The sequence below is a fragment of the Tenrec ecaudatus genome, chromosome 9 (assembly GCF_050624435.1).
Source record: "Tenrec ecaudatus isolate mTenEca1 chromosome 9, mTenEca1.hap1, whole genome shotgun sequence".
Taxonomy (NCBI): domain Eukaryota; kingdom Metazoa; phylum Chordata; class Mammalia; order Afrosoricida; family Tenrecidae; genus Tenrec; species Tenrec ecaudatus.
In genome coordinates, this window is record NC_134538.1 from 106333575 (window position 1) to 106351137 (window position 17563).

The 17563-nt window shown below is 44.4% G+C and overlaps 1 protein-coding gene across 2 annotated transcripts in view; it reads left to right on the plus strand.

Moving 5' to 3' along the window:
- The window catches only part of CDK6 (cyclin dependent kinase 6), a 247220-nt gene that overhangs the window by 165958 nt on the left and 63699 nt on the right, over window positions 1-17563 (plus strand). For both annotated transcript variants that reach the window (XM_075558414.1, XM_075558415.1), the window contains exon 5: window positions 2524-2633. In XM_075558414.1, the coding sequence (XP_075414529.1) occupies window positions 2524-2633 (110 nt within the window). The remainder of the gene's footprint in view (window positions 1-2523; window positions 2634-17563) is intronic.

Genomic DNA, 17563 nt, shown 5'->3' on the forward strand with positions numbered 1-17563 from the left:
TATGAACCATGTTACAAGGGATGATTTTAAAGTAGCTGTGGTTTCGGGGAGGTGATGGTGTTGGGGGGACCCTTGTAGGAGAAGTGGAGCGCGAAGAAGAGCGAGCCTCTCAAAGTCGGAGAACCATGTGGGTGAGAGCCTGGCGCTCGGGGCTGGGCTGTCTGATCCAGCGCTGCACAACCCTAGCCAGGCGTCAGGGTTATGTGAAAGGTGGGGTGGGGAAGGTGTTAAGGGAAAAAAACCAACATGTATATCTAATTAATCCACTGAGCGTGAGCTGAGGCCCAGACACAAACATTTTTCTGAAAGACCTTTAGCTGATTCTCATGCACAGCCACGGTTGAAAACCAGTGACATAATCTAGTCAGTGACTAAACTGGGCCTAAGGGATAGGGAAGTACTGTGGGGCTGTTAAAAATACATGGTGGAGCCAGGTGATAACTGAAGTAACTTTGTTTGGGTGTAGTAGTGTACCTATTTGCTCGTTTTTAATTTTCTGTCACATGACCATCATCTTTCCATTAGATAGCATCTAGAAATCCCTTAAACGCAATTCTACCTTACGTGAATTCAATGCACAACATGTTCAAAGGAAATGATGAGAAACTAATACAGGTACACCTATCCCGAATCTTATTCATTAGATCTTTCTGCATAGCCATCGAAAATTTAAGTCAGCCACCACTTTGTTATCACCACGATCTGAGGATTGATTGGGTGCGTCTTCTGTTCTGTATAATGTTTTCTAAGATCCCAGATCTTATCCAGTGAATGGATTGAGCTCAGATGTCCAAAATGACACTCACTTGGTTGGCAGAAGACGTATGTCAATAGTAAGCATTCAGACAGACTCAGGCTGCATGCTTCCTTTAGCTTTAGCTTTGGCAGTTCCAGAAAATCGCATCCTCCATATTCCATCAATCTAGCAAGTCACTAAGGCCAAGTCAGATTTAGAAACGGTGAAGTAGACTCTGCTCCTTAATGGGAAGAGCAGCATATTACACACAAGAAAAGAAAGAACTTGATGGCAGTCATTTTTTAAGTCTTGTCACAATCCCTTATGTACCAGGTAGTGTAGCATCAAAATGCGACAGAAGATGTATAGGAAATTTAGGTAGATAATAACAGAAAATAGTCAGCCAAACTAAGAATAAAAAGGATCTGACTAGCATAAGATGAATAATACAAGATTTCTGTACTAAACTCCTTATCTGAAAATAAGGAATAGCCTGTGTTGGGCATCCATGGAATAGTTGTCTCTCCCTCAAGAAAAAAAAGCGCTTGAACCCGTTTATGCTTATAAACCTGAAGCCTTAACAGGTGATACGTTTTCATCTCTCAACCTAGCCAGAAAGAGAGATTTGTTCCATCAGTTCAATGTGTAGAACTCTGCACTTAATGTTCTTGTTTTAGAATCCCTTTCTTTGAATGACTTTCTCCGCATAGTGTAAGCAGTCTTGGACTGTACATCCTTGCCGGTTCCTTTCCTATGCCTGCATTGTTTACTGCCTTTAAAGGGTGACATTCAGAGGGGGCTTCTTTTGATCCCCCTGTCTTGTGTAAGAGCAGTTTTGAGTTGTCCACTGAGCCCCTGGGAGCACCCTCTCATTCCCCAGTAATACTGACTTAGGAAGGGAGCTGGAATCGTTGCTGTCACCCGTTTTCCATGTATTATTTTTAAGCTTAGGGAAAAAGAATAGTCTTACAAAACCATTTTAATAACAAAGATACGTTGTTGTTTAAGTCATCATTGTTTTTCTTGCAAACTTTTGTCCTTTTGCTATCCTGTCACGATGGGGTCTGCGGTGGAAGCCTGGTAGTGGGGATGATGTCATTTCCTGGCCTGTCAACAATGAGTCCTGCTGACTTATTGCTTCGCTCTCAGTGTCTGCATGTGATTTACAGGTGTCCTTTCCTAAGTGGGTGTATTACTCTGGGTACTTTAGAGAAACAAATACACAGAAACTCATGTATAAGCGTTTTATATAAAGGGTGAGTGCACATCAAGAAAGGATCCCAACCCAGTGCTGCCCAAGCCACAAGTTCAACATTAACCCATATGTCCAACAACAATCTGCAAAGTCCTCCTCTGTCTCATAAAACACACACAATGGTGCCGACTGCAGGAGGAAAGCAGAGTCAGTGAATGTGTAAGCATCTCAGCGCTGGCGGGGTTCTCCACACAGCTGCTCTAGCACGCAAGGCTGCCCCAGGGTAAGTCCAGTGGCTTCTCCTCAGGGATGTCTCACAGGAAGTGAGCCTTTCCAGCTAAAGCAAAGAACTGCCTAAGGCAACTGCACCCTGGTCTGACCATCACAAAGCAAGAGACCCAAGAACTAGAAAGGTGAGGCTCACTGAGCCATTTATCCCTCCGCCCTTCAACTAACCCCACATGTGTTTACCAGCCAGGTTGGCACAATGAACTAACTACCTCAGTGGGTTTTGGTATTAAACCACCCAGGATGAGGAATGTGAACACACAGCCATCTTCCTCGATAACGCTCAGTCCATTTGCTATTGCAGGTCGTCACACTGTGGTACAGAGCTCCAGAAGTCTTGCTTCAGTCCAGCTACGCCACCCCCGTGGATCTCTGGAGCGTTGGCTGCATATTTGCAGAAATGTTTCGTAGAAAGTAAGAAAACCATTTTGTTTCACTCTTCTTTTCTGTGACAGACTTGAGATCTTTGGGGTTTTGTGCAGCATTGTCTAGCACTGCTGTTTCATGGAAGCTCACAATGTTCAGATCCATCTGATTAGGCCATCCCTTCTAAGCCTTTCCTGAAACCTCCTTCTCAGTAGTTTTTAATGGCTCTAGTTCCCAGTTCTTGGAGACTCTGGGAGTGAGGGAGGAGCCAGTAGGCAAGCAATAAAGGCCTGCTCGGACAGCAGTGCATACCTGCACTAAATTCACCTGGCCAAAAGTAAACAGAAAAACCTACTTGCAATCTAATCTCTCCTCCCCACCCCACCCCCACCCCTGACCTTTTAATTTCCAAGGAAAAGGTGTGAGCTGGAAAGCTGAGCATATTGACATTGAACATGCTCTGTTCAAAATGTAGCTCAATGTTAACTCTCTCACAAGAGAAAGAAGGGTCAGTCATTGCTGACGTTTTTTGTTTAACCAAATAAAACTTTGTACATGTTTGAGGCTCCCAAACATTGTACATATATAATCTTACAGTTTAAACTGTTTTTGTTGGTGAGGACAAGATGTGGTGAACATACAATATATTTTGGGGTTTTTTTAAGTGAGAGACTATCCTCGAAACAGACTTTGTCCACAGGATAAAGGAACAAGACTATTAGGTGCAAGCAAGTTTTTGTGGTGAGAATAGTCCAGACACCAGAGAATGCTTGGGTTGAGATGGAATAGGGAAGGAAGAGTGAGATGGAATAGGGAAGGAAGAGTGAGATGGAATAGGGAAGGAAGACGTCAGTGCTCTTTCTAGAATACTTTAGATGCTCCAGTGGAGGAGAAATTAAGGCACATATTTGAGGCATTATAGAGAACTAGGGAAATATAAATAATGGAAATAAAACATTTCTGCCCACGATTGAGGAGAAGCTTGGGATGCATGCTCCTCAGTTGGTTGCTCACGTGTGAAGCACTACTGGGTGATTTTCACAGCATTCGGGAGGACTGGGTGGACTAGAAAATCTTCAGGGTCTCTCAATTCTGAGAATCTGTGATTCATTTGTTTGATTTTTTACGTCACAGGTAATCTAATAGAGACCTGTCAGGACAACAGTTCATACCTGTACTAAATTCAGCCTGGTCAAAATTAAACAGAAAATCCTAGTTGCAATCTAATCTCACCCCCACCCCACCCCCGACTTTTTTTTCTTCCCCTCCAACGTAAAAGGTGTGAGTTGGGAAGCGGAGCATAATTACATTGAACATGATCGGTTCCAAGTGTATCTCCATGATAGTCCACTCACAAAGGAAAGGAGGGGTCAGTTATTGTTGGCCATTTTGGTTTTTCAACAAAATAAAACTTTGTACATGTAATAAATCTGAGGGACTATTTCTGGAAATCAGGTAGTTCAACTATATCTTACGATGAAGTGTCCAGGGGACATGAGAGCATACAGATAGTTAATACAGACCTACTGTGTGCCAAATACAGTACCAAACCTCATACCTGGGTAACCTTCTTTAATCCAGAGTCAGAGGAAACCGGCGGAATGGCAGACTGACTTGTTACACTGTCTTAATTAATGTCCTGCTTTACCACTCGAGCCTCTAATATTCACTGGAGGCGGAACTCACAAAATTCATGATTAAAGGGTTTATTAAGGAAGTTGACAAAATGTAATGCCAGTGAGACGTGCCCAGGGCAGTTATCAGGATGTGTTACAGGTTCTGTCAAGTCAGCTAATAAATGCCCAAAGGGGATACCACTTTAAACCTCAGCCAAAAGCATTCAGCTTCCGCTCCATGGGTCAGCAAACCCAGCTCCCTGAATTAAGTGGTCAGAGCCACCCCGCTCCAGTCAACCTCAGCTCCACTCCCGTGAGTCAATAAGCCCCCCTTCACCAATTAAGTACCCAGAGGCACCCCACTCCGCAAGCTAGCCCTCATGGGGTGGGAAGCCCTGCACTTTGCTCCTTTGAGGTTGTAGCTGTCAGCAGGACCCAGGAGGTTCACTGCACAGGAATCTTGAGTCCAGAGAACTTGCTCTACTTCCTGGCTCTTGCTGGTAATAAGATTCCCTCCTTCTGCTTCTCGGAGGACTCGTTTTATACAGAGCAGGATGGCGCTTCCCAATGACTCCCAGGTGAATCCCATCAGTATCTTCCCCCACCTTCTTACCAGACCCATGCAGGAGAGGGTCATTTAGACTAGAAGATAGGGATTTTGACTAGAAGAACCATATTAAATTCACTGGCCCTGCAATTGTCTGTAGCCCTGGTGGCACCGCAGCTAACCATTCAACGGCTGACCAAAAGGTGGGCTGTTGAAACCCACCCAGTGGCTCTGGGAGAGAAAGACACGGTTACCTGGTTCCTGTAGAGAAGATTATAGCCCAGAAGACCCCATGAGGCAATCTTACTCTGTCACCTGGGATCACTATGAGTCAACATTGACTCAACAGCGTGTTACAAGGTCACCCAGCCAAAAAGTAGCAGAGGTGTGCATTAGAAGAAAGCCTTGTGAGTCCAGGTTCTGAGGTTACTTTTCCACAAGGTAGGACAGAAAAATACTAATATTGAATTCAGGTGTCGTGTTTACCAAACATGCAAATCGGCATCGCCTGGGTGCTAGTCAGAAATCCAAATTATCAGGCCCTACCCTAGCCTACTGGACCTGAACCTCTGGGGGTGGGACTCTGCAACCTGTCTTTGAACAAGCCCTCCAGGTACCCCTCAAGTGTGAGCACCTCTGGATTGAACGATAGATTACTCGGGAGGCACCCCTTCCATTATCCTCTCAGACACTCTCTTCCTTGAGATCCTGATTTATTCCTGGCCTGGGACCAGGGATTCTTGCCCCAGGTAATTATTTTCCTCCTTTCGGGGTTAGTGACTTATGGTCAGAATAAAGAGTAACTTACTCTGAGTAGGGTGTGGCTGGTGGCTCAAGGGCAGTGCATGCCACTGGCCGACACTCCGAGTCCCCAGAAGATGTGTCAGTTTGCTTTCGTGAAGATTTGCAGTTTTGGAAACCTTATGGCAACTGGACTCAGTAGCACATGAAGTCTTTATGAATTAGAATGTATTTGACAATGGGTTTTGTTGTTTTTTTAAAGAGCAGGGTGGAAGTTACCAAACTCAACACCATCAAGCTGATGCCAACTCATAGTGACCCTATAGGACCAGGGTAGAACTGTGCCTGTGGGTTTCTGTAACTCTTTATAGGAAGCCTCACCATTCTCCCATAGAGCAGCTGTTGACTTTGAACTGCTGACCTTGTGGTTTACAGCCCAACGAGTAACGTACCATATCACCAGGACTCTTTGAGACTAGGGAGGAAGACTCAAATCTTGAGAGGCTGAAAGAAACACTTCTTGCCCATAAAGGCAATAGTCAGCTTAAGTGCCGTATTACAGAGACTTGCTGGTTCTTCAAGTATGCACACATACACATACATACACAAACCCATACTTCTTCATCTGGAGCTGTATAGAAAGAATGTATTAAGAAATAATTGCTTGGGGGAGGAAACAATAGAATCCAGACCCTAAGTGTGCTTCTAAGAATACACTAGGATGTAGCGTAGCCAACAAGACATGCTTCCAAGGATATGTGCCCTGTCTTGCTGAGTGGACCATGACCATGAGATCTCACCTTGTTGCTGCTCAGCTCATGTTTGATCCATCCTGATATTTGGCCATGGCATGCTTCTTATAGCAGGTATGTCCTGGGGTCCTGCCTGATACTATGCTACCTCCATGTTGCATTGTCAAACTGAGAACTCACTAACCAAAGAGTCTAAAGCAGTGTCTCTCACTAGCTTGGGCTGACACTAATTCAGTGGATCCTGTTATGTGTCCACTTTGGTTCCCTACTTGTTGCCAAGGCAATTATTCCCAGATTTCATCATCTCCTTATGAACTGCTATTTTCCCTGTGTTCTTATGTCAATTGAACTTGATTCTTTAGCTCCCCTACATCAGTTTACTTTTTAAATTCAGCCTCACCTCCTGAAAGGATAGGAACTCTGGTGGTGTAATGGTTTTGCATTGGGCTGCTCACCAAGTTCCACAGTTTGAGACCACCAGCTGCTCTTCAGAAGAACATGGGCTTTCTACTCCCGAAAAAGTGACGGTCTCAGAAACACACTGGGGCAGCTCTGCCTGTCCGACAGGGTCCCTAGGAGGCAGCATCGACTCAGTGGCAGTGAGTTGTGAGTCCTACAGAATTACAGATTTGATGAGCCAATGATTTCCGTGTTCAATAAAAAGTATGTACGTTTTATTGTATGAGCCCCTAATAAAGTGATTTTAAGTATGTACATTACATATATATACACACATATATACATATGCAAATATGAGAACTTCAGAAACTTCCTGGGAAAATTCTATTACTTTTTAATCCCATTTCTCCATGAACTCTTTGAAGTCCTCTTTTATACACAGGTATGTATCACTTAACCTTAGGATATTGTATGATTTGGACATTATGCGCACACACAATATTATATGTAGACAGCTCCTATAAAATCCATAGTTAAATCCCTGTAAAGCCTATTATATTGAAACCTTATGAGCACTTGATGGATGAAGCCCAAGAGCTGTATACACACTAGATAGAGGCAGCCAGCCTTGCCAGGGACTGTACTTGCAAGTGGGTGTGGGGGCAGGCTAGGCAGGAGCTGAGCCTGCAGCCTAGTCAGGACTTCGAACATGCCTGGGTGCGGGTGGGTGGCAGCCTGTTGGCTCCAGAAATAGGTGTCCCTAGGGACTAGTTTTGCTAGTACTGGAAGCAAGGGTGGCAGTGGTGGCCCTGGCTTCTGCTGCCGTCATTTCAATGGCTTTCTGATCTTGTGCAGCCTCTGCTACACAGACTCAACAGATCATGAACACCCCAGGCCCAGCCAGTGGCAGGAGTGGAGAACCCAAATCTGGTGTTGCCCTGTCCCGTGCAAGAAAAGGCTGAATGACTGCTGGGTGGGTGAGCAAATCCAGGAGAAGGAGGAGGTGCTGCCGGGATGGGAAATTACACCCTCGAGCCCCACTGCTCATTCACTCAGGGCTGGTGGTTTCTAAAGCCACGCACTCTCTCCCAATGAGGCAATGCTGACTCCCTCATAGGCCCCTATAGGACAAGGTAGAACTGCCCTGCCAGTTTCCCAAACTGTAACTCTTTACCCGAATAGAAAGCACCACGTTTGTCCCACACAGCGGCGAGGGGGTTTTCAACTGCCAACCTTGTATCTAGCAACCCAACGCTTAACCACCATCCCACCCAAACTCCTAGAAACAAACAGAGAGAGAACTGCTTTCCTCTTATGAATTAAAAAACAAACAAAACACCTTATAGGAGCTCGGAAATAAGACCTGGAAATATGCTTCCAAAAGATCACAGCTGTGAACTCTGTGGAGGTGTTACTCCTCTTATTGGGGTCATGAAGCATTAGAATCAACTGGATGACAACACCTTCGCATATATTTATATACGTGTGTGTGGTGTGTATAATGTCTGTATGTATAACCCTTTTATTTATGTATGAACCATTTGTGTGTGTGTGTGTGTGCGCACATGAGGGCCTTGAACAAGATTGTGGAAAATTGGGGTAAAACATTAAATTGTAATTAAACATAAAAATTATTTAAAAACCTAGTTCATGCTCAGCCCCCAAAATCACTTCATACATGTTTCAGCAGCAATGTATGTCACATGTTGGCATCCCGGTAGCAGAATGTTTCATTTTGTCTATAAATCCCTTATCGTGTGGCTCTTCTAAGCCAGACTTTCTTCTGTAAAGTAAATCTGACCTCATAGTGGAGCAGAGCAGCATCACATGCATAATAAGTTAACTAGCCAGAGCTCTGGGAAGTGTTACAAAGTGTATGGTACTATGAGTAGGTACAATGAGAAGGCCATTGTTTATGCGTCAAGAGACTTCTGACTGAAAGCCTAGCCATTGAGATTAGCCTTCCTTCAAGGTCAAGCCAAGTCAGATCTTTAAAAACCACTGAGGGTCATGATGGATGCATCAGGCCAGCTCACGATCCTTCCTAACCCAAGGAGAAGAAAGGAGAGGAAGGGAGTTAACTCACTCTGTGGTGTGATAGGCTCAGGGTTGGGCCTGTAACGTGCATTATCTCATCAGAGCCACATTGTGAGTGCTCTCATCCCGAGTTTATGGATAACGAGCCACAGGTTTCCACAAAGCTGATAAGACCTTGTCTGTGGGCACAGCTATTAAATGGCAGAGTCAAATTTGAGCCCAGAAGTGTCTTAGGCCTTTTTAACTTTTCCTACTCTGCCATATTATTGTCCTTGTTATTCACTTAATGGGCTGTTTTACACATTACTACAGTATGACAGCCATCATATTTTTGAAAGATCAAGGAATAAACCGAACATTTGATAGCTTTGATTTCCAGTGTCTCCTATATTGGAGCGGTTGACCAGTTCTCTGCCATATTATTACAAAGTGCATGCTTTGTGTTCTAAAATTAAATAACTTGACAAGATAAACTCAGTAGAGCCTTAAGGCAGATGTTTGACAAGGAGCCAGGAAGATTAAATAGCATTTGTCACTAGGCTCTGGGTTTCATAATTGCCCACACTGATCCAGGGTACAAATCAAGTAAGAGCTGTTAATTGCAGCACACTGTTATCAAGCCCTTTACGACTCAGCATCCTAAGTAGCTTCTTAAATCTTCCTCCATTTAACTCTTCACTCATGTAACTCTTTTAGGTTATAGTTTATAATTTAGGTTATATTTTGATGCTTTAAAAATGTTGGTAAATGTTGTGGTCACTAACCAACTAGCCAAGAATGGATGGAGATGGATGAGATTGAATTCTTTTTTAATCAAAATGTACCTAATGAGAAATTGAACTTTATAACAAAACAAGTTCATGGTGCTACATCTCTAGGTTAGCGGTCCTGGTCAGAACTGTTGCCTGTGGTTTGAAAGTTATGGGGTTTTTCAAGTTACAGCAAGTCATAAAAAAAGAAAAAATGCACATTTTTAAAATAAGACATTCTACTGATTCTTTGAATATGGAGATTGTGGTAAACAGATAGTAATTCTTAGAAGTTCTAGGTTGCCAGTCCCATTGATCCCCAGCTTGAAATGCCAGATGCCACCAGGAAGACACTAACAAATAGAGTCACTGTTTGGGAAACAAACAAGTCTTCATGGTTATATTGCCCTTTCTGGGCGGCCCCTCTGGGCCTGTCCTCATTGACTTCTATGAATTAAACACCCAGTAGCTGAGAGAGAGGCTGACAGTGAGACTGCCCTTTGTGGCTGAATGGTCAGTGAGCAAATGTCTTTAAAATGTCACTGAGCATCTTGCCAATTTTCCCATGGGTGACTGTTGGTATTTCCCCATATCTGAGTATTCTCCTTGGTGACATCAATGAACTGAAGTCTTTAGCTGACTCAACCTCAAAGCACCAGAAGGCCAGATCTGGCCTACAAAGAACGTGAGGTTAGGTCAGAGCATGTGCATGGAGACCAGACTTGCAGAGCACTGGACTTTCAGAGTTTTTACCTCGCCTTGAATATTGTGCCAGGCCTTCTCCCCTCTAAAGAACCACCAGCTTGGAAGGACTCCCAAGGAGCAGCTCCTGGGCCTAGGGAATACCCAAGATGGAGCCCAGGAAAGGACTGATCTTGGTTGACTGGTGCCATGAGGGCAGTTCTGTGTAAGAGCAAGCGGGTACTTTTTAAATAGAACCATTGTTGGTTTTCTAAATTCTTTGTCCTTCAGTGAATTATGTCCTTTTTTTTCAAGAGTTTTATTGGGATATAATCCACATACAATCCAATGCTTCATACAAGAAGCATTGTATAATCATTACCGCAGTCAGTTTTAGAAATTTTTCTTTTTTTCTTGTACTCCTTGTTATTAGTTCCCCATCGATCCTGCAACCTTCCCTACCATACGGCCAAGAAACCTTTAATTCAGTGACTGTCTATAGATCGCCCATCCTGGACTCCACACACCAAAAAACATAAAAACAAAGAAACAAAAAAGCTAACAACAATATTTTAAAATAGAGTGAAACCTCCATTGAAAGAAAGCAGAAAATAACTAGAACACCTTTAAAATGGTTCAAAGAGGGTTGTCAATTCTAACCTGGCTACACCTGCCACAGCCCCTTTTCCACTGCATTCTGCGTGGCAGCCGGCTACTCCCACCCTGGTCTAGGTGCAGAGTCGCGGGAGGCCAGATCCATGTGTATTTCCTCTCCACTTTTTTTTTCCCTTTTTTGGGTTTTTAAATTCTTAATATGCATCTTACTTGAACAGGAATTTGAGAAGCATGTGTGTTTCTATGAGATAGGCAGGGAACCCACCATCACACCTGGCCTCGCCCTGTGGGGACGCTCCCCCTCCAGCTCCCCATGGGCGTCCCAGCAGTCTGGCACTGTGGGGCTGCATACTTTGCATTCTTCTCCACTGGCTGGATTTTATCTGCTGGGCTGTATTTCTAGCACTTTGCCATCATGCCTCCCCACCTACTTTCCAACTCATTGCTTCCCTTTTACTGACAGGGTGTGGCCCGTTACTTCTTCCCATGTTGCCATCCCTGCTCTGCCGAGCTAGCTTCTCCAGCTTTCTATAACCCACCCCGCTCCGGTCCACCCGACCCACAGTCGTACTTTCTGCTCTGCATTGTGGAATCCCTGATCCAGGGTCTCTGTGAGTCCAAACTGACCCGATAGCAGTAAGTTTATTCTATAAAGGAACCCGTCCCCCTGCATTCCTGAATTTTTCCTCAAAGACTCCTTCTTCAAGGAGTCATCAAATAAAACCAGGCCTTTTGCCCATAGCTTTTTCCTCTCTTTCTGCCATGAGAAGGGGTTTGGGATATCCTTAGCCGCCTGCTACGTAGCGCCTTGTTCTGCCAAAGCCTCTTCGCTTCTGTTTGCCATCCTCGTACGCTCCCCTCTCCCTGGTCTTACTGCACCATCTGCTGACTTTCAGGACCGGTCATTTTCAAGCCTAGACCTTCCCTTTTTCCATGCAAGAAGAAGAAGGGCTGCAGCTAGAGCGCTTTTCACCTGGTGACAGCTCTCCCAGGTCAGCCGTGTGTCCCTTTCCCTGTGTCCAGCTAGCTCTTCGGGGTTCAGTGATGAACCCCGAATCTCTTCTCATTTCTCAGGGGCCCTTTCTTCCCCTTGGGGTTCACGGTATCGTAGGGGACGCCGTCATCCTAACACTCTGATTAGGAAGAAAGCAGTGCTGACAGACCGAAATAAGGGCAATTAAGGCACCTTTAAGGACCCCTGGATGGGTAGTGGTTAAAACCCCTCCTGTTAACTAAAAGGTTGGCAGTTCAAACCCACCAGCTGCTCCACAGGGGAGACCACGTGCAGCAGTCTGCTCCCATGAAGATTATAGCCTTGGAAACCCCATGAGTCGTTCAGCTTTATCTTATCGGCCGCCCACGCACAAGTTGGAGTGGCTTCACAGCAGGGTGTTCAGAGCACACGTGCTGGGCCAGCACCTGCCACCAGGGCTTTTGTTGGGCATGTTCCCTCCCAGCGTGCTCCTCTCCCAACCCTTCCAGGCCTTAAGCCCCAACCGAGCATTCAGCTTGCTCTCCAGTTAGTGGAACTGAGGTAGGCTATCCAGAGTGAGTTCCCCCGCTCCGCTACCGACCAGGCAGAACCGATACCCAATTCTGTGTTGAGTTTGCGAATCAGTGGCACGTGCAGTCAGGGTTCTCTAAGGGAGTGCCTGCCCAGCTGGCCGATGTGGAAATCACAAATTTCCATTCCTTACTCTTTTTTTTAACATTCATCAACACGGCAACGTGGTCTAAGTGCCTGTAGTGATGTTCACTCTGTCCAGGTGTATCAAAAATTTCACAGAATTGTGCTTGTATTATTTATGTATTCATTTCATAAGACTTGTTATGCTTTTGGTGAAATACTAAATTTTTATTCCCTTGTGTTTGTTACTTCAGTAATCAAATATGTGCCACACAACCAGAGGGTGACACGCTGTCACTGGTTTCAGCTTTGGGTTGTGTTCCAGATTCCCGTGAGGTATTATGAGTGAAATGTTATTCCTGAAGGTGTTCAAAGAGCTAAAACATGTTGTCAAAACAATCGCTGTAAGTTCAGCAGAAGCGGGAAAGGGTTTTTCAAGGATGAACATAGTATGTTCAGAGAAGAGACGTCACCTGTTTCTAATATTTCGTACACAATGGCTATTGTCTAGTTGGCCTGCCTCTAAACTTTAAAGGAATGGGAACCTTATCCTACAGTGAAAAGATAGTTAAGAAAAGCAAAGAATATTGCAAAAGTGAGGCTCCCAGGCAAGAAGCAATCTGGGAATATCTTAAATAACAGTCTTATCGGGGTTTGTCAGGTATTATTTAATACTTTTCATTAAAATTTTTAAACTCTTTCTTATAACATCATCTAGTTTTGTGTACCTCCTATCTCAGTCTTATTTTAAGTGTTAACTGTATGAAATAATAAGCCACCTTCAGTATATCATTTTTTTAATACTTAAAAATGGTCAGTAGGGCAGCAAACTATTGCTGGATTATTGGAGTATTCCGACTGCTTCCAACCCAGCAATCTTTTTATCTTACTCTCTCTCGTCTTTCTCTTCTCTTGCTAAGAAGAATGCCTTCTCCCTCCTTACCAGGCACAGCCCCTCATGCAGAGCTCTTGCTCTACTGCAGCCTCCATCCCCAGTGTTTGCCTCTCGGCCCTCATGCTTCCTTCTGTGCCCGAATCCTTTCTCCTCCTCTTCATGACCCGACTTGCTCAACTTCTTCAACTCCTCAATCCTTTGCAGTGATAAAAATGATAGCATTTATTGAACGTTTCATGAGGCAACCATTCGTCGTATGCAGAGCTTGACATCACGCAAAGTTCTCAGACTTTTTTCGGTGTAACCTTCATGGAGTACTGTTGTGATCCCATTTTACAGGTAAGGAAACTGGATACTGGGAAGATTAATTGCCCCAGAGTTCCTTAGCTAATAACCAGGAGAGGATCTGAATTCAGGCCCGACTGCGTGGCCTCTTGGCCCTCAAACTGCTTCCTTAGAGGCTGATGGGGACCGTATAGCTACATCCAGGACCTCTTCTCTGTGCTCAACCCACTTGGTGTGGGCAGTATTTGAACTTCACTACTGCTTTTTCCACGACACCCTCCCTGCACTTGCCATTGGTAAAGCGCATGCCTCCGCAGCCGTCACGTGGACCAGCTCTTCTTCATGTCCTTCCTCCCATGTGACATGTTCCCAAGAGGTCTGCCTAGATAAGCCGCAGGGGCCCAGATGGGCTCCAGAGCCACATTCGTTCCTTGATGAAGTGACTTCTCTTGGTCACCTCACAGATAGCACAACTTCACTGATCTCCCCCACCCACCCACCCAAAACCAACTCCTCCTCAGGTTTACTAATGGAGCGCACATCCCCCCCGCTGAATCTCCAAAGTCATCATTGAATCCTCCTCCTCCTTCCCCGCTTTATCCAGATCCTATGCATTCTGTATCCACTGGGTCTCCCAGACTTTGCACCTTCCCCGCCCCCTAGTCCAGGCCTTCCTTACAAGTCGCCCAGCCTCTGCTGGTAACCTGCCCACTTGTTTCCTGTTTCTTCTTATGATAAATTAACCTTTCTCTTTGTCCCTTTTTCAAAAATGTTCTTGCTAAAACTGGCATCGGATCCTTAGACTTGAAGGCCCTCTAGAGAAGGCCCCAGCTTGATTCTAACTTTAGCGCTTATTATTTTGCAATGTATCGGAGGAAGTGACCCACATTTGATCCCAAAACATACCTCAAGACTTTCTTCCTCAGAACCCTTGCCCACCTGCCTTCTCGCATCTTCCACAGCTAACTGTAGAAACTGCCTCTTCAGAGAAGAGGCCGGCTAGCTTCTCTCCCGCCTCAGTTCCTCCACGGCCTTCTTTCTGCCCCCGTCTCGAGCACTTCCCTTCGCCCGTCTTTCTGTGCACACAAGTTGTCCACAAGCCGCCACAAGGATATACTGGCGAGCACACTGATCTTCCCTGGAAACCATTTCCTTAGTCTGGGCTCCAGCCTTACCCCTGCCAGCTCTGAAGGTAAGCCTTCCTATCTTTATCCGTGAAAGGGGAATTTGAGGTGCCCACATGCATGGTATTCAGACCATGTCTCATTGAGTCCAACTCTCCTTTTTGTCTGTAACCTAGGATGTCTCAGATTTGTCCCCATACCCCGCTCTCATCGAACCAACTGACTTTCACCCTTTTTTAACTTAATTGACTTCTGAGAACGTTTTTAGAATAGTTTTAAAACATTGGAATAGATCATGTTGAAGACTCATTGCAACTCTGTTACTCTTTGCTTCTAGTTAGGCCTGTGTCTTGGTCATTTCTGGAACTCAAGCGCTGTCTGGGCAGTCGACAGTTGTTGACGGAGCTGATTAGACTCCAGACGCAGTTCAAGGCAGTTGACACACCTATTCCAATGAACCTTCCTAAGCGACTTACCTAGAACCCCACGTCTAGTCATTGACAGAGCTTGAACTCAGAGCTGTGACCTGTGTCTCGCCTGCTATGCTCAACTGTAGTCTGTGCTGAACTGCAGTCTGCAGTGGGCTCTGCAGGAACTTCGGACAAGCATAAGACAGAATCTCAGGGTAGCAGTTGGGGTGTGGGTATGCATATTTCTCTCCACTCTACTATCCTTCCCCTTTTCACACTGTGGTGTGGAAACCCCATAAAAGTCTAAATTAAGTAATAATGAAAAAAATAAAACAAAACCCAAGCTCACTACCACCAAGTGGATGCCGACTCATCGTGACCCTCCAGGCCAGGGCAGAATGCTCCTGTGAGTTTCCAAGGGTGCAGAAGCCAACTGTGAGCCACAGTGTGATTTCTAGTAGCTGCATTTTAAAAAGGTAGACATACACGATACTCATTTGGTGGCATGTTTAATATATCCCAAACGTTAATCATTTCACTCTGTAATCCCTATTTTGAAGGTGAATGAAATCATTTACAATCTTCATACTGAAGTCTTTGAACTCCAGAGTGTATCTTATTCTTACGGCACGTCTCAGTTTTAACTAGCACATTTTAAGTGCTCAGGTCTTAGCTGCCCGATAAAAGGAAAACAACAAGAAGAAACATCACTTTTATTGGGAAGAAAACTAGCCTTGTTGATTTTGCATTCTATCATCACCTCTGTCTTCTCGCTACTTTGGGTGGAGATTACAGAAACTGGGTCCTTGTATCTTAAACCAATAATGCAGTGAAGTTGGTGTAGCCGCCTGGCATTCTTCCCCAAAATTAGTGGTGCTTGAGTGTCCACCTGCATGTGTGAAGTGTGTTGATCGGCACTGGCAGACCCTCCCCAGTGTGTCCTCTTCAAAAAGTGCTCACACTGGAACTCTGCACTCACTCCATGGTCTGGGCTCCACCGCAGCGTTCAAGAGCATTTCAGCCAAGGAAGGAACAATATCGATCTGAGTGCTAGTTAGCTTTCTTTTAAAACCAAACAAAAAATTAACCAAAAAGTAAAATAGGCTATCTGTAACATGTTGACTGCACAAATACGTGTGTGTGTGTATGTCTGTACATGTCTACAAATGCACAGATTCTTAATCTCTTGCAGAAAGAGGATTACACTGCATGCCATCCTTTTCCACACATTGGTTTATTCACTTTATTTTAACATATTATGGTACCCTTTCCTTATCTGTATATAAATTAAATAAATCCGTATATAGGTTTAGAAATTGCTGAATATGTGTCGGTTCATTTGTTTCATAATTTTAGCTAATTCTCTATTGTTAGACATTTAGGGATTGTTTGTTTTGGGTCCTGTTTTATGCAGTAGCTCAATAAAATCCTTTTATATATTTTGTGGAGCATTTGTCCAAAGATTTCTGTAGAGTGAGTTCAGAAGTGAATTTACAGAGTCCAATATAACATGCATATTTAAAGTTCTTATAATTAACCAATTTATCCTTTCTGAAAGCTTCAGATAAACTCTATATTCAGTTTAAAATAGGAGATAGGATTATGATTCTTCAGGGTTAAAAGAGGTTGTCAAGGGTAAATCAAGAGAAGTACTCTGAGGCTAGGTCTCGCTATTTCTCCTACCCCTGTTGAAAATACTGTCAAGGAGGAAATGTGAGTGAATGTGGTAGTTTTATAAAACTGTTCAGCTTGGTTTGAAGCGCAGAGACCTTTCAACTGTTGAATTCACTGTGGGTTTCCTTTTTTATCAGCTGGGTAGCGATAGGGAAGGAATCAACCTCATTTTGTCCGTTGAAAAAAAATTATCTTTAGATAAAGTCCCATGCAGTATTTCAGACTATTTTTTTCCAACGCGCAGACAGCGTAAAGATCGTTCTGGACAGAACACAGAAGCCAGGCTCTTTTTTTAAAAAACAAAACAAAACATTTTATTGGGGGCTCGTACAATTCTTATCACAATCCATACATACATCCATTGTGTCAAGCACATTTGTACATTTGTTGCCATCATTTTCAAAACATTTGCTTTCTACTTGAGCCCTTAAAGAAGCCGGGCTCTTTATTCACACCCTATACCTTCTGAGTTGCCAGAAGTCATGCACCTTTGCTTGAGATTTTCTTTTCTGGGTCTGCTCATTGGTAAAAACCGGAACTGTCATTGTGTCAGCCCTTTCTTCCAACTGGGAAAAGCATCAGAGAGTCTGCGGTCTACCTGGCCATAGCCCTCAGGTGTACCTGGTCACAGCCCTGGACAACTGAGTCAGAGAAAACCTCCTTTGAGGCAAGAAGCTACCCGTTTCTTTGATTGCAAACACTGGCAGGGAAAGCAAATGTGGTCGACATAGAATTCTTACCACTCTGAACTTCTGAAGACATGGTAGATACTCATCATTACCTCCTTCCTCTCATGAGCATGAAGGACATCCCGGCCCAAAGCATG